The following is a 22,574-nucleotide window of genomic DNA, read 5'->3' on the forward strand; positions in this document are numbered from 1 at the left end:
CTTGGAGACATTTGGCGAAGTAAAACTTGTATATATTCTGAACCTTCGATTTCTGTGATTCTCTTCAATGCTACTTTCCATCTCCACGGTTCCACCTCAGAGGTTCTATCAACGAAGGTTAATGAAGCTCCAATTTCACAACTTGATTTAAAACGGATAAGATTCTTCTAAAAGATCTTTCCATAGTTCCATCTGTGATCCGAGAGAATTGCCACGCTATTCACAACAAATTGCATGTTCAGGTTTACCAAATCCAAAGCCGGATTTGAGATTTGAGGCATCGGTGAACCTAAATAATCAATAATCAGTTTCCAACGTTCTAAAAATTGGTCCAATTTCAAAATGAAAAGTCCTCTCTAATCTAATGGAACGGCGTGTTGGTTCAACCAAAGGATTTTGGAAATAAATGATCCAGTAATTAAAAAAAGCATATTACAAATTTTTGCAAGGCGACGCTGCTTTGACTTGCAATTTGAAGAAAAACATAATCAACAAGACAATCTTCTCCCTTGTATTAGAATCTGTCTAGACATTCAACATTAAATCAGCAGCATACATTTGAAGAAGCTTTCATCTTGTAGTGTATTCCACCGTCCACATTCCTTCACACTGAAGACCGAGAAGTGAGAACAATCTCTTTCTTTCTTGCAAATTCGAACTCTACCAGGATGGGTTCAATCTATACAAAGCAACGGCAGAGTTGTTTCTCACCTCTGTACAGGTAGATTACTCTTTCTCAACCAACGGCAAGATCACAATCATTTGCTAGCATCATCGCCCCAAACACTGTCCCATGAGCCACTAGGAGCAGCTTTCGGTCCCTCAATGTAATTCTGACCACCTTGGGGATTGTGTGGGCCTGGGAGTCCATCGGGACCAGGAATATGACCTTTCCTAGGCTTTCTTCTGATTCCCAGCAGTCTCAATACAAACCTAGCAAGCTCCCCATATAGCACTCCGGAACGATCAAACAGCTGCAAAAACATAAAAAAGAATTATGAAAGTCGACATATTCCAGAGCATGATCAAGATGAAGAGAGAGGTCACTGCATCAGCTTGACGAGGTTTGTGCATTCTACAAGCAGGGATGAATGCCCCCCAACTCAACTCTATTGCATGCAATAGATTGGAAATACAAGAGTTAAAAGTACAAGGAAGCACCTGAAGAAGTGCAGATATAAACATGTGAAAGGCCTGCGTATTCTGGTCTACGAGAATTGAAATCCGACCAAAAAAGGTTACCACACCTTGCATCTGCCAAAGGAAAATCGTTGTTAAATATGCTGATAATTAAAAGGATATCATGATATGCTGATAAAAGAAGATCATGATATGGCATTCATTGGGTTGTAAGAGCAATCCGACACAAACTAAACAATTATGGATCAACTCGGTGAATTTGATGACCAGGAGTCATGTTGAAGCTATACCTATATCCCTGTAGTAGAATGAACTTCGATATCAAAAATGTATTTTACCAAGGTATCAGACAATTTAAAGGGTGGTTCTATTTCTATGATGCAGTGCCAACAAACCATTGACTCAAGTGACTTAAAAAAGGGCAGCCCAGTGCACGAGGCTCCCACCACTGTGGGGCCTGGGGATAGATGTACACAGCCTTAAAGATGCATAAGATGAAAGCAGCCAAGAAATCTAAACGGACAATTTCATGTGATCTAATCTGTATGTTTGAGCAACAGCTGCCAAGAAGTGATTGAATGATCTGAACATTTCATAGGTGTATGGTCTACCATCAAGAAGATGATGAAACTTTCCTGCCCATTTTTCCATCACTTTTATCAACAAGCATCAATTGATGTACAATATCGGTCCATAGAGGGAAGTGTGTCCAAAGAGGATGGCACAAAAAAACGTATGGTATGGAAGAAAAAATAAAAAAGCCAAAAATAACATGAAAGCAAGCTATCACTATACAACCCATCAAAAATCTGATGTTGGTATATATATATATATATGGAAACCCTCGAGAACTCAAAAGTAATGCTATTCCCAGTCATTGCAAAATGATTTAAGTTTAGCTGTCGAAAAACTTTTTAGCTGGAAGACCAAAAGTAGACAAGAAGTAACAGCATTCACCAAACATCTATGACAATTTAATTTTCTCTTTTATTCATTTCCTTCCATGCACACCAGCATAATTCTTAATGAGACCCTTAGCAGGATACAAGAAAATTGTACCTGGGGTAACCCATTGTTTCCCAAATAGAACAACAAAGTGTAACCAAATCTCTTGGGTGAAAGTGTAGTAGATGAGATGAGCAATTGATGACTCATCTTTCATGTCAAAAAGGAAGCATACTATATATTTTGGATATCTACGATGGTTTGCAATTACAATATCGATGAACATTTAGCCATGTAGAGAAGGAGAAATTTCGGATATACTTCACTAACTTCACTAAGATACTTGGAAAACCTAAAGAACCAAGAAAGTTTCCTAGAAACATGGAATTAGTTGATAAACAAAGAAATATAATTGAAAAGGCATTAAAAAAAACATAGCAAAGAACTTTATAAATTAAATAGGAGAGACTTTAATGGGCATCTTTCTCTGTCCCCCTTTTAGTCTTTTAGTCATATATCTTCTCAATATTAAATATGTCATTTATTTGTCATTTTGTCCTTTGTCCTTTCTTGTATTATATGTTCTGATTGGATTGAAAATACTCTTTTGTAGTTATATGCATTTTTCTTTTTCTTTTGAATTATAGTGACTTTGTAAGTGAATCATATCAAAATAGCAAGCCAATTATTCAGTCACTAATTCCCCCATTGGTTCCTTAGGAAAACATTTTTAAAAAGTTATGATGATTTTAATGAAAATATCGGAATACTTTTAATAATATTCTAAAATTTTAAACCTTAAATATTATCTGTCAATGAAATCTGAAGTACTGCTGACCTATCGGCAAAATATCAAAGATACTTGGGGAAAAAAAGTTCTGGTAAAATTTTGTATCACCCCCTAGAAAAATGGGGATATTTCGGGGAAATTTTGCTAAATATTGCTGATATTGCAAACCATGATCTCTATGCCGAGCTCGAGCCTAATAAAGCTCGGCTCATGAGGCTTGCGAGCCGAGCTCGAATAGCTATAATAATATATAATAAAAAAATTATATATAATATTTTTATTTTTATATATAATAACTAATTATTATATATAATATTTTTATATAATAAAAATCTTATATAATATTTTTATTTAATAACTAATTATTATAATTCTTAATTTTTTAAATATCAAATAAAAAATATTTTTTATATATAATTTTTTATTTTTATAAAACATTTTTCTCAAGTTGAGCTCGAGCCGAGCCAAGCTTGAGCTTACAAATTTTTGACTCGAGTTGAGCTCGAGCTCAAGGTTCTAGCTTGAACCGAGCTCAAGCTCAAGGTTCTAGCTCGAACCGAGCTCGAGCCTCTTACTATTCGGCTCTGCTTGGCTCGAATCCACCCCTAATCCTAGGAAACAATGATCAATGGTCAGGATCTTGTCAAGATAGTCATCAACATTTTAGAGGTGTTTGACAACCACAATGAAAGAATATCAGGTCCATTTATAAGAGTGAGAAAGAGAGTTAAAAGAACTAGAAAGGAAACCTATAGAAAGAAAATTTCTCTATATCTATCTCTTTGTGATCATTCACATGCACGCATTCTGACAAGGCCAACATGAACATAAAAAACAACCAGAAAATGCATACAACAGGAAACTCTAAGCGTCCAAAAGACAGCTTACAACAAGAGAATAAGAATAAAGGAAAAAAAAATGGGAAAAGGAAAACATAACAAGAAATGGTAGGGTAATTCACATAAAAGCATGCTTGTAAAAATGCCTCTCCCTGACAGAACCTTAAGACAGATGATGCCCTTAATCACACAATCATCAGCACCCAGTCAGAAAGTCAAAACTTTGCAGTGGTAAATGGATCACTACAGGTCCAAATAGAGAAAACCATGAATTGGTACTCTGTTTGCCATGCACAAAACAATAAAACATTTAAAATATATGGAAGACTAACACAAGAAAGCAACAACATGACTTAGATTAACATTACAGCTATATTGCATAATCTGTAAAAAAGAAACACCTATGTTGCAAACAAAGGGAAATGATAAACTATAATATGTCTACAATGAACTGCATATAAAATGTCTTTGACTTGATCATTTGATGATACATTTTTATGGAATTCTGATTTCTGAAGCCAATTAAGAAGAATATGCAGTTCAACAAGAAAGATCAAATATAACAATAAGATATGGAGGGATTATATGCCTTACCACACGAAGAAATGAAATCCAAAATCCTGGCGGTGATGGAGGAGCACCAAAAGGATTATTTGGATCTTGTTCACCATATGGACCTCCCATGCCCATCCCATAACCACCTACCGGACCCCCAAAGCCACCATTGTACATTCCACCTCCATACATTCCAGAACCACCATATAGCCCACCATATCCTCCTCTATAAATAGGGTTGCCATACATCCCACCACCATAGGTTCCCCCATATCCACCATAGGAACCATACATTCCAGATCCAGAGCCTGAGTTATAATTCATACCTGGAAGGAAAGTTGAGTCCATAAGCTTCATAATGAAAAGAAAATAATCTATTGCTCTAAGATTATAACCAGCAATTACCTCCATAGTTGCTTCCATAGTTCTGCTCCCAGGGCCTGGTAGGTACAGGCCTACCTAGAGTATTTCTATTTACAGTTGTATTTCTATCAGCAGTTGAAACAATTTCTCCAGGTTTGGAAGTTCCTGCACCTTCAACTACTTCACTTGTACTTCCAGGTGATGGGGGTTTAAAAGGCGCAGGCCCAGATGAGGTCCCTGCTCGCTCCCAAGGTTTTGGTGGAGGGCTGTTAGCTGCAGTTGCATAACCAAGTTCCAAATACAAATAACAGAAAATGAGTTATATCCCCTTCTGATATTAGAGCGAAATAGCAATAGTCTTATAAAACAACCATCAGAATAATAACCAAGAAAAGTTCAGAAATAGCAACTTATCCATGTGTGACAGTGAGGTCCATCAGGGATCCGACTTGGACTAAGCTGAACCCAACCCAACCAATCAGACAGAACAGTAAGTCATTTTGTGGTATCATATACAAACCTTGGGTTTTACCCAGGATTCCAAATCACAACCCAGCCATAGTTGGACTTATCATCCATTGAAAAAAAGAGGTCTAACAGGTGCATGGGCAGTTCTACCAAATGGCATAATATGTAAACAAACCACATCATACAGATTATCAATGGGCATATTAAAAATATAAACCACAAAAGCTTTTTGTTAAATCAATTTTAAAATAAGTCAGAAAAAAGTCTCACGATACTCGTATTAAAAACTACTCACTTATCTAAAATTGTGAGCCAGGTTTGACAAGATCTACATGGCATGGTCTTGGAATAGCCTCTTCATCGATTCTAAGTCTAGGCCAGGTTATAGATTTAAATGGCTTGATCCAGGGTGTGAACTTGGGTTGCTTCATGAAACCTGCTTGAGTTTCATGTCTCCAAGTAGTCCAGATAAAATGGGCAACTAAGGAATTTTAGTCCCTACCATCCAGGGTCTTGTTAGGGGTGGGCTTCAAACTGACCTAACCTTTGGCATTTTTGCACAAAGTGGCTGCTCTCAGGCTCAAACCTGCATTCTCACACATGTCAGCCACTCAGCCCAAAAATAGAATTCTTTTTCTTTTGGGAAAAGGTAAAGTATATTGCAGTATAATAAAAAAAGGTCCTTTGTACAATGAGATGCTGTACATATACATTCCATTTTGGTTGTATTTAGACAACCAAATCCTAAGTTCCTCTACTACCAAATTAATCACACCTCCTTTAGAGGTTGGTTTCTGTTCAACAATTCTGGTATCCCTTTAATCATACGAGTCCGGATCTCCTGCCCACATTTATCGCAGCCATACTTGGAGAGCATCTCATCCTCTGCATAGTATTATGCAGGGGAGATGTTCCCAATTCATGGGGGGTAGTGTTTTGTGGGTAGGCGTGGGCAGAGTTCTCATGGGCAGGAGATCCCGACTCTAATCATACCCGATGGCCAACATAATCACAACTAGAATAGTTAACCAGCAGACTTTTCCTTTCTTGGACATACCCAAGACCTGGTATCCCATGTTCCCCATGAAACCAAGCATTACAAAGTCATATGTACTACAAACCATATGAGAAATTCCCTTCAACCCCAGACTTAGCAAAGAGTCCGGATCTGCTTACCACAACATATTGCTGGCTACATCACCCAGCCACACATATGGAACATCAATTGTGTTGTGGTCATCGATACTCTCAATGTGCAGTTGGATAAGAGTGGCCACTAATGTGTTGTAGTCAGCAGATCCAAACACCTTGGCAAGATCATCAACTAGCCTATTCGCACCCTCAGGTTTGACTCCCTGTTCTTGAATTTTAACCAAAAAAATCCACTTCAGTGTATGTTAAAATGCTAGAATCACCCCCAGAGAGAGGGTGATTAAAGATCCAAAAAAAGACCCTAATCTTCAACCTCCAATGAGAGATACAAGGTACAGTATTGGAAACACAAAGTGTATTGGAAAGGCAATTTTAAGAGATGTATCAAGACACGCTTTGGGTACACATGGACATGAACAAAAAATCAAGATGCACATGGATACACTAGGAAACTCAAATAAATCCTACAAAATATATTACTAACAGTAAACACAAGCTTCAATCTTATAAAAAAAAACATAAGCTTCAAATGACTAAAAATAAGTTATTTAAACATAAAAATTCATACTTCAATGATTTATATAAACTATAAAGTGTGAAATATCGGGAAACAATTGGTAACCGTTGAAAAATGATGGAAGAACTAAAATGTGTACACCTTAATCTTTAGAAAATCAGTATAATTTGTCTTCATATTTATTAATATATAAATTTTAATTTCGATCAAGAGAGAAGAAGAAGAAGAAGAAGAAGAAGAAGAAGAAGAAGAGAAGGAAGAGAAGAGAAGATTGAGATCAAAGTATAGTTGGCGGTGCCAGACCTTGTATTTATATGTTAAGGCAACAACATAAGAAATAAAAATAAAAGAAAAGACAAAAGTGCCCTTGCGGCACATAACTAAGATTACATCACTCCCCCTCAAGTTGGGGCGTAGATATCAATCATCCCCAACTTATCACAAAGATTATAATGCCGTATGGAGTTTAATCCTTTGGTAAGGATGTCTGCAAATTATTCCTCAAAGCTGATGTAGGGAGTGCAAACTTCTCATTTGTCCAATTTTTCCCTGATGAAGTGTTTGTCAACCTCTATATGTTTAGTTCTATCATGGAGAACAACATTGACTGCAATGTTGATGGCTCCCTTATTGTCACAATCGAATGACAAAGGGTCACTGAAAGGAAAGTCCAATTCACCCAAGAGATCCTTTATCCATAGAAGTTCTGCCACACCATGAGACATGGCCCTGTATTCAGCTTTTGCACTCGATTTGGCCACCACACTTTGTTTCTTACTCCTCTGTTGGTGTGAAAATTTTAATAAATTCTCATGCAACATAATTCACTCAATCGAGTGATTGAGTTTTTATTATTTTGGGTAAGGCCCATTCAGGGAATCATACTGATTGTTCCCCTTAATTACATCCCCACAAGAAAGTAGAGAACACCTTTTGATTCTGACTTGGAGAAATGAACGCATAGAACAAAAGAAAAGAACAATAGGATACTTGAAAAGAACTTTTCATTTGCTTTTCTTTTACATTAGGTGTACAAGAATGAGAAGAAAGAAAAAGAAAATACAATTGAGAAACCATACAGCAATACATTTCTCTTTTCTTTAATACAAAGATAATCTCCTTCTCACTCCTTTCTTCATAATAACTTGTAGTCAATCAGATGGAATTCTGATTGTAGACAGCCTTATTCCTTGGAATTTTGCATACAAAAAGGGAACCGTAGTCAATCAAATTGAATATTTGATTGTAGACGTTTTTCATCCCTCTGCTCTTCATTTTCATTTGAAGGGAACCATGGTCAACCTTTGAGATTTAGACTACAGATGGTTTACTCCCTAACTTTGTCTTGAAAGAGGGACCATAATCAACCAAGTAGAAGCACCTGGTTGTAGATGGTTTATTTCCCCCTACTCTTCATTTTCATTTGAAGGGAACCATAATCAGCCTTTGAGATTTAGATCGTAGATGGTTTAATCCCTAACTTTGTCTTGAAAGAAGGACCATAATCAACCAAGTAAAGGCACCTAATTGTAGATGGTTTATTTCCCTCTTTTTCCTTTATCAAAAGTAAAAACAAAAGAGAGAGAGAGAGAAGGATACGTAGCAGCACATAAATAAGAAGTATTCACAGAGAGGACTTTCCTTTTTACTACCTGTATTAGTGAGACTTTTCCTTCATTGCCTTCCCTTGAGCACTTCTTTTTTCTTCTCTCCTTATCTTTGCTTTTCTTAAAAATTTCTTGTGAAAATTTTCTCCGAAGAGTCTCTTCGTGTGTATGTGTTTCTAGCTTCCTCTTAAGGAGCTTAAATAGGGAGTGGGGTGGTTATGTAACTACCCTCTCCTCCTAGGTGAAGGACACCTGTCCCTCCCACTTTAAGAGAGGGAGCTCCCCACTTAAAGAGAGAGAACTCCCCACTTAAGAGGGGGAACTCCCATACGGGATACTTTTTTATAATTTTAATGATTTGGCTAGTAGACTAGCTAGCCCACTTATTACAAATTATTTGAATAAAAAAATGACTTCAACATCCTCCAAGTAACAAGATTTCCCCAAACAAAGGCACAATAGCCACTAGTGGATTTTCTGTCATCCACAGAATCATTCCGATCTACATCAATGTAAACCTCAACTTTCATATGCCCATGTTTATCAAATAGGAATCTAGTCCCAGGGGATTTTTCCAAATATCTAAGAACTTTGTATGTTGCCTCCAAGTGTGTGGTCCTAGGAGCATGCATAAACTGACTAAGGACTCCCACTACATACACAATATCAAGTCTTGTCATAGATAAGTAGAGAAGTCTGCCCACCCATCTTTGATACTGCTTTGTGTCTGCTATGGGATCATCACTGCAATCCCCAAGCGTATGGTTTACATCTATAGGAGTGTCAACATGTTTTGCTCCAAGCTTCCCCGTATCTTTCAAGAGATCTAGAATATATTTCCTCTAGGAGATGAATATACCCTAATTTGAGCGAGCAACTTCAATTCCAAGGAAATAACGTAAAGGTCCCAAATCCTTCACTTCAAATTGAGTAGCCGAGAATCTCTTCAATCTCTATATCTCTGAGTCCCGATCACCGGTGATAATAATGCCATCGACATACACAATTAAAGCTACCATTCTTCCTTGTTCTCTCTTCATAAAGAGTATGTGATTAGACTAGCACTTCTTAAAGCCCATCTATTGAACTGCCTTGTGGAACCTACTGAACTAGGCCCTTGGAGACTGTTTTAAGCCATACAGAGGTTTCTTCAGTCTACAGACTTTCTGCTCATTTCCCTTAGCACAAAAACCTAGAGGTTGGGTCATGTACACTTCTTCTAAGTCACCATTCAAAAGGCATTTTTAATGTCCAGTTGATGAAGCTCCCAATCTAGATTTGCTACTAAAGAAAAAACTCGAATAGAATTCATTTTTGTTGTAGGTGCAAAAGTTTTTGCATAATCAACTCCATACACCTATGAAAAACCTTTTGCAACTAGTCAGTCCTTGTACCTTTCCATTATGCCATCTACCTTATGTTTCACAGAGAATACCCATTTGCACCCCACAGGTTCCTTTCCCTCGGGAAGATTTACCAACTCCCATGTGCCATTTTTGTGAAGGGCATTGATCTCCTCCTTCATTGCATTTGTCCACTCAGGAATAAGTAAAGCTTCTACAACACTCTTAGGAAGGGAAACACTGTCAATAGCAGAGAGGAAAGCACGGAAAGAGGGTGAAACATTCTCATAGGATAAGGAGTGAGTCATTGGGTGGTGTGTGGTGCATGATCGAAAACCCTTCCTCTTAGCAATAGGAAGGTTCAGATCACAATTAGAAGTATCAATATCAATGGGTTCAAGAAGATTAACTGGAACAATAGTATCTGGATGTGGTAACGGATAGGGATGGCAATTTTCCCCATTTCCCCGATCCCCGTGGGGATCCGCCCCGAATGGGGCAAGGATGAGGATGATTTTCCCCCTGCGGGGACCGGGAGAGCACTCCCCGCCCCACAGGGACCCCGATCCCCGCTTCGTGGGATCCCCACTAATATATATGTATATATGTATGCATATGTTATATATGTAAATATGTAAACATACATCTATATATTAATATTTTTAAAAATATGTTTGAATGTTTTCTAATACAATTGTAAATGTTAATTATTTTATTCTTATTATTTTAAATAAATAAAAAAAAAAACAAAAACAAAATGGTTAGCATTACAAAGAATCACGGGGAATGGGAATCCCCACGAGGATAGGGATCCCCGTGGGGATGGGGATGGGGATGGGGATAACCTCCCCGTTAGCGAGGATGGGGACAGGGACACAGATGGGGATTTTCGCGGGGACGGGGATGGGGAGAGGCCCCCCGCCCCTGCCCCGCCCCATTGCCATTCCTAGTGATGGATTCAACCCTTGAGAGTCCGTTGGCATAGGTTGCACAGCTTCAAGATGCTCTGTGTCTATTGAAATTTGTTGACCCCGACCTTGACTTTTATACCGCTATCTACGAAAGACCCGAAATGGAGGAGGGTTAGGAGGGAGAAGGCAACAAAACCTATCTCTGTTTCTCCTCACTTGGACTCTCCCCCTGAGGAGAAGCAGGGAAGAAAGACACATCTTCAAAGAAAGAAATATCCATGGATACAAAGTACTTTTTGGAAATAGGATCAAAGCAACGATAACCCTTTTGGGAAAGGGGGTAGCCAAGGAAAACACAAAAAATGGCTTTGGGGTCTAACTTACCGCGGGTAGGAGACAAATCATGGACAAAACATTTACACCCAAAGACACGCATAGGGATAGGAAATAATGTAGTAGTAGGGAAGATGAGGTGATGAGGGGACTTGTATTCCAAGAGACAAGATGGCATCTAATTGATAAGATAAGCCGCAATCATAACAGCATTCACCCAAAACCTTTTGGAAACATTCATGTGTATCAGCAACCTCTAAAAGATGACGATTCTTTCTCTCTGCAACCCCATTCTGTTGAGGGGTTCTAGCACAAGAGCTACGATGAAGAGAGCCACAAGTTTCAAAAAATCCAGTGAGGTCACCATGAAAATACTCTTTGGCATTGTCTGATTGAAAAGTTTTAATCTCTATCTGAAATTGTGTGTATACCATATGTTGGAAGGCTTTCACAAGTTTAGGAACTTCTCAAGAGTGCATAGGGTACACCCACGTGTATCAAGAAAAGTCATAAATGAAAGATATGAAGTATATGTAACCATTCTCCATTGGAGTATCTGATCTTTTATTGCATAATAGAAATGAAGTTCTACAATGTTTGCTTAACTAACACACTTGACACTGAAAATCATTAACTGACACAAACTTAAACAATTCCGGAAACAAGTACTTTAAAGACTCAAAGAACATATGACACAAACAATTGTGCCACAAAGTAACCGGACTTTTATTTGACTGACTCAAAGACTTTGAGGCCACAAGACCAACTTTATTCTCCAGCACATAGAGACCATTCACTATGTTCCCATTACCAATCGTCCTCCCAGAGGCCAAATCCTAAAAGACACAAGATTGAGGAAAAAAGGTCACTGAAAAGTTCAAAGAGTGTTTAATGCTACTAATAGATAGCAAATTAATAGGCAATTTTGGAACATGTAAAACATTTGATAAAGGTAAGCCAAATGACAGATATATAAATCCTCGACCAGCAATGGAGGAGAAGGATCCATTGGCTAACCTCACTTTATCTTTGCCAGAAAGAAGGGTGTATGATTGGAAAAAAGTTGACTAAACAGTCATGTGATTGGAAGCACCATAATCAATAATCCATAGAGATCCAGAGGTATCAGAAGACACATGGAATGTAAAAGCTAAGTTACCTAAGGTACAAAAGAGGTTGAAGGAGTAGGTCCAGAATCTGCTTGTGTGAGTCCAAATGGTCACGGAAAGCAGAGATAATATTTTCCTTGAGATCAAACCTAGGGGCAATCCTGAGGTAGTTCCTCCACTCTACGACTCATGAGAGGCCAAGTTAGCCGAGGTGAACCTCTTCTGATTTGGTTTCTTGTTCTGTTCTTGAGCTGATTTCTTATTTAGGTCTTGTGCCCACTTCAGCTTTCCATGCAATTCCCAACTTATCGCCCGTGTGTGTCAGGATCTCTGACAATGAATGTGCACCACAATTTATCTTTATCATCAACCCTTTTCTGACCATCTCCCTTTCTTGTTGAATTGGTATTACTTCTTGTAGCTAAAATAATGGTCTCCCCCTTGGGGGGAGTCATGGCAGATTTTCTACTTTCCTTGGATTGAACTAGAGCATACACCTCTTGGACAAAAGGAAGGTCCTCACTGCCCAAAATTTGAACTCGAATGGGTTCATACATAGGATTAAGCCCTAACAAAAAAGCAAAAACCCGCTGCTGTGACACTAAATGTTTGTAAGCTTTGGCATCCTTTTCACTCTCCCAGTCAATGTTCTGATAGTAATCTAACTCTTTCTAGATAGATGTAAGGGTAGAGTAGTAGGTGGATAAGCTTCTTTCCCCTTGTTTACATGTTGCAAACTCAGCTTGCAATTGATAGATTCTAGCATAGTGTCTCTACTCGAAGTAAGTTGACCTTGCTTGCTCCCATATTTCCTTGGTTGTCCCACATAAAATTCTACTTAACTGACGGTAGCATAGTAGTCAAAAGCCATGACATAATCATGCAGTTTTCCTCGTCCCACTTATCATATTCAGCAATACCAGTCCTATGTTCCTTCACTTTTCCATTGATATACCCTGCCTTACCCCGGGCTGTGATGTACAGTTGCATCTCCTTAGACCATGTCAAATAACTCTTGCCATCTAAGGGAGTAATGGTCGTTGGAAAGTTCATAGAGCCAAGACTGTTGGTCATGCCTCCTTGGTTAAAAAAAAACGAGGTTCCGGAAGTTGCAGAGTCTTCAGAGGCCATAACAAAGGCTGCTAACAGAAGTTTCAGACCTACAGCCCTTCCCCTGCAGTCCACACACTCACAAACACACAACCCCCACTGTAAGATTTAAGGTCAATTCGCAGTCACAGTAACACAGCACCTGCTGTTACAGATTTACAAGTCTAACTAACCTCACAAGGGTTTCAGTCACAGTAACGCAGTACCTGTTGTCACAGATTTACAGGTCTAATTGACCTCACAAGGGCTAGTTTAAGCCACACATAACATCTACAATTCTGCTGATGTATTTCTTCATATAAACCAGGTCACACATGACCTACACAGGTTCTTCACCCACACAGTTTTGGATCACCAACCCACAGAAGTCATTAAACACGCCTACACCATTGGTCAAGGGCAGATTTTAGGATGTTCTTGGTAACAATACCAAGAGCCAATGATAAAAATCACTTCAGTCTAGGTTCCTGATCAGTTGAACTGATTTTGGAAGTTACATTCCAAAGAAGAATGGGAGAGAAGAAGGAAAAAACAACCACCGACCTATAGAAAAACTCAATCAATCATCCGTCAATCTCTGAGTGTGATTTTCTTTTCAGTTTCTGTTTAAAAAACAATAGAATAGGGTCCAGCAACAGTTCTCAATGCAAGGTCAAACTAGATTTCCCATTCTCAATCCAGGTATGTGATTGGTAAGATCTTCGATCAGATGAAACACCTTTTACAGAGTGTTGTCATGCTCTGATACCATGATTTTGATCAAGAGAAGATTGAGATCAAAAGGTATAGCTGGCAGCGCCAGACTTAGTATTTATATGTTAGGGCAACAACATAAGAAATAAAAATAAATAAAAAAGGCAAAAGTGCCCTTGTGGCACATAATTAAGATTACATCAAATTTTAATAGTCAATTTTAGTATTTATTGACAAACATCCACCAAGAGGAAGATCTTCACTTACGAATAAAAAAGCATATGATCGTAACATGTAAATAGAATAGGGTGTACTGGTGGACTTATGGTCATTATGAACTAGTGACCCAAGTTAACACCTTTCTATTATCTAGGGATGCAAACGAATCGGATCGGATTCAAATCGGGGTATATCCAAATCCAACCTGACATTACAAACATATGATCTGATCCGTTCGGACTCACAAGCACAGATTCAAATTCGTTGATAATGTCAGATATCTGAATATGATCCAATCCAATTTAATTTCTGGAAATTTTAAAATATATACATATAATTATATAAAGAAAAAAAAACAAAAATTACAAGTATTTTCTTCTATTATTTTCGTCATGTATTTTTATAAAAAAATAAATAATATAAAAAATTACAAAAAATTCAATATAAACATATTTATAAATAAATAAACAACATATATAAATAAATAAACAGCATATATGTATATCAGATTGGATCGGATCTTTTTTGGATCAGATAGGGGCTGATTCGAATTCGATCCAATTTTCAATCGGATCCTATCATCCGATCCGATCCAATCCGACATGAGTATATCCGAATCCAACAAAATTGGATTGGGTTCTGGATCGGATCATGATCCAACCCATTTGCACCCCTACATATTATCTACTTATAGTTTTTATACCCAAAATTATATGTGCTAGAATGGCACCCCAAATTCCAATTTGAAAACTTGCTTTAAATGTAGTAGATAACTAGAAAGAGTAATGAGAGAAAGAGGGAGTAATTAATAAGAAATGTTAAAATGAGGCAAATTTAAATTTAAAAAGTCCTAAATATAGGAGTCATTAAATAGACGAAGTGGGGTTAAATTTGAAAAGTCTTAAATATAGGAGTTATTAGAGGGAGGGAGAGGTTTAAATTCATTATGTATCAGCCCACATCATGTCCATATTGGCCAATATAGATTAAAAGGAACACCGAACACAACACAATTTCCATGCATTCCACTTATCAAATCCCTGTCAAAAGATCCATAATATTGGTCTCCCTCTATCCCTCTTTGATGATAAAAATCTCTTGCCAGCTAATTTATCTGTATAAACTAAATACAAGAACCAAACCCTCATCATCCTAACAACAATTGGAGAGCACCTTAACAATTTTCACTACAAAAGGCAAAAGAAAACAATATCTTTAAACTTTACATTACAAGCTCCAACGTTTTATAATTCAACTATAGAAAATTACACTGTTGAAAGTCCAAATGCCAGGTTTCATATCCAGAAATGCTCATATCAAATACCCAGTTAATCACCCATAAAACTCGTGCATGAAATTGTTATTGGACAATGAAAAGCCAACAAATAACTGGCTGGACAGTGTAATTTATCCCATCATCTAGCTCCATGCATTGATTAACTGCACCCAATCTATAATTCGCACACGGAGATCTTGGCCAGACACACTAGGACCTTAAGGCAATAATTGGAAATGCTCCCATGAAGAACGTTTCTGGTGGTCCAAGAACAAAAATCAACTATTTATGCTCTCGGAAACACCATAAAATGTTTGATCTGAACATACGAAACATTGCCAGAGTTTACTCCTTTACTATCATGAGAATGCACCCAATATATATTCTAAAAAAGAAGCTCTAATATAACATACCAACTAAGTACGAAAAAACTACAGAAAATGATCGCCTACAAGCCGGAATTGCATTACAAACAAATTTTCAAAATCGCTGAAAATGCTTGGGAAAAACAAACTACCAAAACCTCGATTTTTATCCAAAAACCAATCCAGCATCAGGAAACATAATACTACTAGCAATCATGCATTAAAGCCCTGCAGCGAACTATTTCTAGACCAAGAAACCATTAAATTTGACGTAACATAAACACCAGATGACGAAATAAAGAACAACGATTAAGAACGCATAAGGATCAAAGACAACAAATTAAGTTAGTCAGGTTTTGGGTTGTATTACTCGATCAGAACCCAAAACCTAACACACTTCCACAGAGAGCTAGCTAACTTTCATCATCATTCCAGAACCACAGAAACCCTGAAAATTCTTGCAATCGCGCATCAAAACCCTAATAAAAGCAATCCGTAAATCCAAAACACAATAAATACCAACCCAGCCCACCAGAAAAGAAACGAAAAAAACACCAAACTAAAGAACGGCAAGAGATCAATCGTAGGTGATGCAGAAGAATTTGGAATAAATTTAATTAATAAGAAAGAACATAAAAAGGAAAGAAGATGACTGACCTCCTTGCTGTGGTTTCGATTCCATAAGGATGCAAGACGAGCGACATGAAACCGAGGACTTTTCTCGATATCTCTCAGAAGTAGCGGAGGCCAGCTTTTATCCCACACGGAGGATTTGTCTTTGGCTTCTCGATGCTTAAACTACTAAAATACCCCCGCGGCTTTCGTTATCGGAAAGGATTTAAATGTGACTCGCTTGTTCGGTAGTCTCCTCATCTGATCACAGATCCGACGGCCGTAATTTTGGTAATGGTTAGTTGATACGGAGATAAAATAAGAAAAAATCTATTACGCCGAAAAGACATGATACCGGAGTAACTTTGACCGATCAAACCCCGTGAATTTTGATGAAATCCACCTGATTGCTTTTCACTTTCGGTAGATTGGTTACAAGTCTTTATGGTATCATGCCTCTCGGCAATAGCGCCCGGGGTGGGCCCTATATGAAGTGCTTTAAGTCGGTGTTCGGCTGTTTAGAACGAATGTAATAACGACGAAAACCGAACTCGGAGAGAGGACCTGACGGCCTGTAGTTTCCATCTCTCACATGTGAAGAATTGGGAGACTAACAAAGAGTTTGATTAAACAATAGCTTCTATGTGCATGCGTATCAATAATATATGTATATTAAAAGAGTTTTTAGCTTTTTTCCTTTATGTTTATCCCTCTTCCTCTTTCCTCTTTCATTTTTCCATCCCTCTTTCCTTTATATTTTATCTCTTTAATATCCCTTTATAAAATTATTCTTAAAATCTTTCCCTACTAAAATTTAATATAATCTAGCTAAGTGGCATCATTATCTCCCACTTTCTATTAAATTATCTATAATTCCTATTTATTTTCTAAATTATATACAATTCCTAATTATCTTCTAAGCTATCTTTAATTTAATAGATAGCTCATAAATTATCTCTAATTCCTATTAAAATATTTATTATAATGAAATCATGTAATAACATTAAAATATTTATTAAAAACACAAAAAAAAATTATCATAGATTTAAAAATATTTATATTATTAATAATTTTATACTTTTATGAAATTCATAAGGAAATTATGTACTACCGATATAAATTATAATTTTATGAATTGTTCAATTTAAATAAAATATATTATTTCAGAATTTCAATAACTGAATATTATAAATAACAAAATATTAAAAATAGCTAAGTATTGTATAACAAAATATTTAATATTATATGATAACTTTAAAATAAATAAAATTTAAATAATGAAATAAATATTTTACATTTTATTTAAATATTTAAATAACGAAATATTTAACATAACTAAATTTTAAATATTTACAAAAACAAAATTCTATGATAAACTTAAAAATTTTATTAAAAGTAGAAAACCGCATAATATATTTCATAATATTTAAATTAGTAATAATTTTGTATTCATAATTTTATGGATTGTGAAATTCAATAAATAAGTAATATTGAAAAAACTAAATAATGATATTATTTTAATAGATAAATCATATTGTAAATAACTAATTTTAAATATTAAAAAAATAATAACTAAATGATATTTTAAATATTATTTAAAAGCAAATAAAATTAGAGGTATTAAGTATTTGAGATTAATAGATTTATTAATTATTGAAATATTATTTAAAAACAAATACCTAATTTTATATACTAATTATTTATTAATTATTGAAATTAGAGGTATTAATTATTGGACACAAAATTAATTATAATAGTTTTAAAAACTTTGAGATATTAATTATTGAAATAGTAAAAGTAGATTAAGTAATTTAGAGGTATTGAAGCTTTATTAATTATTTATTATATTTTCACTATAATTTTCAATAGTTAATAGAGATTAAACTATTGTTATATGTCAGCGATTAGACTAATGATTTATCTGAATATAGGAGTGTTCACTATGCGGCTTTATTCGGTTACAAATTGTTTGGCCAATGAGGCCAATATGGTCAGATCAGAGACTTGGTCACTCAAAACTAACCAACCATTAATGAAAATCAACCAACTCAAATTATATCAGTCAATATTTTAAAACCAACCCAAAGGCCGACTCACTTTTGCTTCTGGGTCATAGTCATCGATTCAACCATCATGATCAAACAAGTTAGACCATTCCACATCATCACTCTATATATTTATATACATATATAAATGTGCATATATGTATATGCGTGCAAATTCATATATTGTCAATAAATAGTGTATAATTATGTTTTACATATAATATATGTATTATTTTATATTTTATTTATTTTTATTTTTTATTTATAAAAAAATATTAAAATTTGTGATTTGAATACAAAAAAGGGTTTTTTTTTGCATAAATAGCAAGGTAAGGTACCCACGACACCTTAGGACGCATAGACCTTAAAAACTTACCCAATATAAAAAAAATAAAAAAAATGATCACCTCAATTGGACATCGGAGTGCAAAAGTTATGGCCTCCGAAAGTTTGCACATGCATAAAGTATGCAACCTATAACCTAATGACTGGGTTGAATGGGTCAACAGTTGAACCCTCCAAATCGGGTGATTTTTTTACAAGTCAATGGTTTTTGACCGAAGGGTGGATTTTAATAGAACTAGACCCATAATCAAGGTTGGGTGATGGTTTAAACAGTTCAACTAGTCGAGTCAATGGCATGTTGAAAACAATGGTATTGGTTGGGTCGAGTTTCAATTTGGTTGGTCGGTTCAAAAGATCTAAACTTAAAAATCAAATTGCATTTAAAAGAATGAATTTAAAAATTTAAGTTTACAATATAAAGTATTTTACAGGAATTTTCCCACTTTCATGTAGTAAAAAATTATATTTGAAATATAAAATATTAATATATATTTATAATTTGGTCAATTTAGAAATGGCCAAATCAAAACTAATATGACTTGGTCAGGTTGGGAAATTGCTGAACAAGCCGATCGGAAATACTAGAAAGTGACCAACTTGGGGCGAGTTGGGTAATTAGTTTGGTCAATTTGATGAACATCGCTAAATGAAATTAATTATTGTTATATTTGTATTGCAAAAAAAAATAAAAATAGTATATAAAACATAAATTATTATTAATTATTTAAAAATTAAATTGTAAAACAATTGTCTACTCTCATGTATTTCTATTATTTAACTTTTGCTTAACAAAATTCGTGCATCGCATGGGTCCCTGCTAGTATGTAACTATTCATCAATTCCAAATTATCTTAACTGATTAAAAAGGCTCTAAATTATCTTATAGGTGGCATTTTGGGTGTCCAAGTGGACATTTTTGAAATTCATTTCAATTTGTCATAATGTGTACAATGTACACTTGTTGGTCTTTTTTGTATATTGTCTTTGTTAATTAAAGAATAAAAAAACCTATTTAGAAACCTCACTCAATAGTTTAACATTTTAGATTGAATAGTTCCTTCAAATGGTATTAAAGTCTATTTGACCAACTTACAAATGGGTCATTTTGGGTTAATTAGCTTAACCATTTGGTCTATACTAGTGCTCTAAAACTTTGTTTCTTGATGTCCATATTCATCAAATAGCATAATCTTAATTATATAATGCCTTGTAGATGTATCCTAAGCAAAAGATTCCAAATCTTTTAACAGGAATGGTTTTGATCCCAACTCGAATTTTGTAAAACAATAAATATACTTGAGGTATCTTGAATATAAGAGTGTTTTATATATTTCTCCATTTTAGTATTCACGTGGTAGTTAAAAATAGGTACAATGTGTCTTGACAACAAGCACTTTTGTTCCAATTGAAATGAAATGAACAGAGTAACCTATCAAATCCCCAAAGCTAGACATTGGAGTCCATGCTTAGATTCAACTGAATTGGGTTTGTATTGATAGCAAACTATATGTGTACACTAACCACCGAACTTCAATGTTGAGGATTCTATGGATTTGCACATACCATGTAATTTTTGGATTCAAGTGGTAGGGATGAAAGGAAACTTTTCTTCTTGTTACTTAAAGGGCTAAAAATCCAATAATATTTAATTTAGATATTTCAAGTTTTTTACTTTATTACTTTTACTTTTTAAACTTCTTTATTAAGAAGCCAATTGGACATGAAAGAATGTAAAGTTGAAACTTATCCCATTAAAAGAGGCACATGACAAAGGGCCCCAAGTATTTATTAATCTATGGTCTACTATTTGATATGAATTGTAGATTACTTTTCATTCCAATATGTATTTCTACTTAAATAGTTCTTAACATAATTGTCAAGGTGACACCTAGGAAACAAGATGTCTTTTGAGGCTCGTCTCTCCCAATCGTCAAGCAGTTGTGTACTTTATATTATAAAATACTTTTTTATTCTTTATTTTTTGACATTATAATTATAAAATAGGCATTATTAAACTAAAATATTCATTTTGTGTGTTTATATACTAATTTTTTTATTATTTTCTTATTTATTAGGGTTTAATCAACACAAACATCGCTAAATGCTATATTGAACCTTTAAGGACTTCAAAACCTGAACCAATCAGTAAAGAATAACTTAAAATTTTGTCTAATCAACACTTCTTCTTCTTCTTCTTCTTCTTCTTCTTCTTCTTCTTTTCATATAACAAAAATAAGGGTTCAACCCTTATATTTTTAAAATTTTCTTTTTCTTCTTCTTTTTTTCTCATGAATATGTTGATTTTCTATACTTTAACATGAACTCTATACTATTCTTATGAAAATTATGAATAATCATTAAGGGAATATGGTTATGGTACCTTGGGAACTACATAGAATTTATGTTTTCTACATAAAAAAATCCATCGCCTAGGTGCTCGCTTAGGTGACTAGGTGACAAGGCCCCCTGTCGCCTAGCATTACCTTGGCGCATTGAAAACTATGGTTCTAAATGCTGTGAAATTAATTTTGTAAGTGATATATGCATCTTTCTTGCAACATTAATGATTAGAGGTATACCATAGGCAGTCATTAGAACCCCCTCAACTTCTCAAGTCACAGTAGCACCTCCAGATGCATTTGTTAATTCGGTTATTCCTACAAGTGCATAACTTGTTATTCTTGTATTATGTAACTAGATAGAGCATATATCAATTGAAGGATACAAGCATTATTATAATAGTGTAACTAGTAAAAGGATCCTAAGGGAAACCTTTTCAAGATCCTCCTATTGGGTTTGTGCTTTGTATCATGAAAATTTTAAATTATTTTATCATTTAGTATTAGTTTTGTTTGCATCATAGTAATAACCATTCTTATGAATGCATGTGTCTTGATGGGAAATTTTCCTATCCAAAAATATCCTGTCCTAGTCATTGTGCCATAATGAATTGGGTCATGTTGGTTTTGACTTTCTAAAGGACAATTGGTTATAAATACCTAAGACCCTCAAAGCATTTAGGATAACAACTTTGATTGAACCTAAAAATTGGCACTTAAAAAGCTAGAAATCTCCCTTTCTTTTTCAATAATCAATCAATCTCATGGTTTATGACTATAGTTATTCTTATTCTATCCATTTTTAATTTCTTAGTATAATTTTGTTTTGTAATCAAAATTAGCTAGTTTCATGGTTTACGGTTTATGCATTACAATTATTTTTATCTTATCCATTCTTAATTTCTTAGTATAATTTTGTATTTTAACCAAATGTTAATACTTCCCTTTCTTTCAATTTTCACCATTGGGGAGGGGTATACACATGGATTTTTTTTTTCATTCTCATTTTCTTTTGCAAGATAAATTTCTTTTATGCAACAATGGTTAGTAATGTCTTAACCCTTTTTCATAGTAACCATCTTTGTATTCTGGAATTGTTTTATTCATGTGCAAATGAAACTGCATTTAAATTTATTGGTTCTCTCTTTCATTAATTATGGCATTCTATTTTTTTTGTTTTATTTGTTTGAGAACCTTTATAAGCATCCAAAATGCTTAGATCAGAAACATTATAACTTAGACAATTTTGACCCATGTGTCATCACAACACTAACTCTTTTCATGAGTTGTTTACATTTCATAATCAGCTTTTAGGTTTTTGTAATAATAAATAAATAAATGAGGAATTTTATTACTAGTTTGCATATTTTTACTTGAGGTGAAAGTGAAGTGGAGAATTTAAAAGGAGATATAAGATAATTTCATACCATTGTGTGACAATTTAGTTGTTGTTTTTGAATAAATAAAACAGTAGGAAGATATGAGTTATAACCAAGAA

General features: G+C 35.0%; 1 protein-coding gene across 2 annotated transcripts; it reads right to left on the bottom strand.

Moving 5' to 3' along the window:
• Positions 1-284: 284 nt before the first annotated feature.
• Positions 285-16,553, bottom strand: LOC104598236 (peroxisomal membrane protein 13-like). 2 transcript variants are annotated; one of them, XM_010260181.3, is made up of 6 exons: positions 16,393-16,553; positions 4,675-4,905; positions 4,309-4,595; positions 1,162-1,254; positions 712-974; positions 285-609 (listed from the first exon to the last, which is right to left on the bottom strand). In XM_010260181.3, exons 1-5 carry the CDS (start codon positions 16,415-16,417, stop codon positions 759-761), a joined length of 852 nt encoding a protein of 283 aa, XP_010258483.1. In that variant the 5' UTR covers positions 16,418-16,553; the 3' UTR covers positions 285-609; positions 712-758. The 2 variants fall into 2 exon arrangements, with proteins under 2 accessions (XP_010258483.1, XP_010258482.1); XM_010260180.3 differs by having other exon boundaries at positions 285-974.
• Between the last annotated feature and the right edge of the window lie 6,021 nt (positions 16,554-22,574).

The sequence above is a fragment of the Nelumbo nucifera genome, chromosome 7, assembly GCF_055504915.1.
Source record: "Nelumbo nucifera cultivar China Antique chromosome 7, China Antique-T2T, whole genome shotgun sequence".
Lineage (NCBI taxonomy): Eukaryota > Viridiplantae > Streptophyta > Magnoliopsida > Proteales > Nelumbonaceae > Nelumbo > Nelumbo nucifera.

Bases quoted from the DNA above. Each gene is read 5' to 3' on its own strand.
- LOC104598236 (XM_010260181.3), bottom strand. From the start codon at position 16,417: ATGGAATCGAAACCACAGCAAGGAG. The intron at 4,596-4,674 runs GTAATTGCTGGT...CTTTCCTTCCAG, and splicing joins CTATGGAAGCAACTATGGAG to GTATGAATTATAACTCAGGC. The intron at 975-1,161 runs GTGCTTCCTTGT...ATGTTTTTGCAG, and splicing joins TTATATCTGCACTTCTTCAG to CTGTTTGATCGTTCCGGAGT.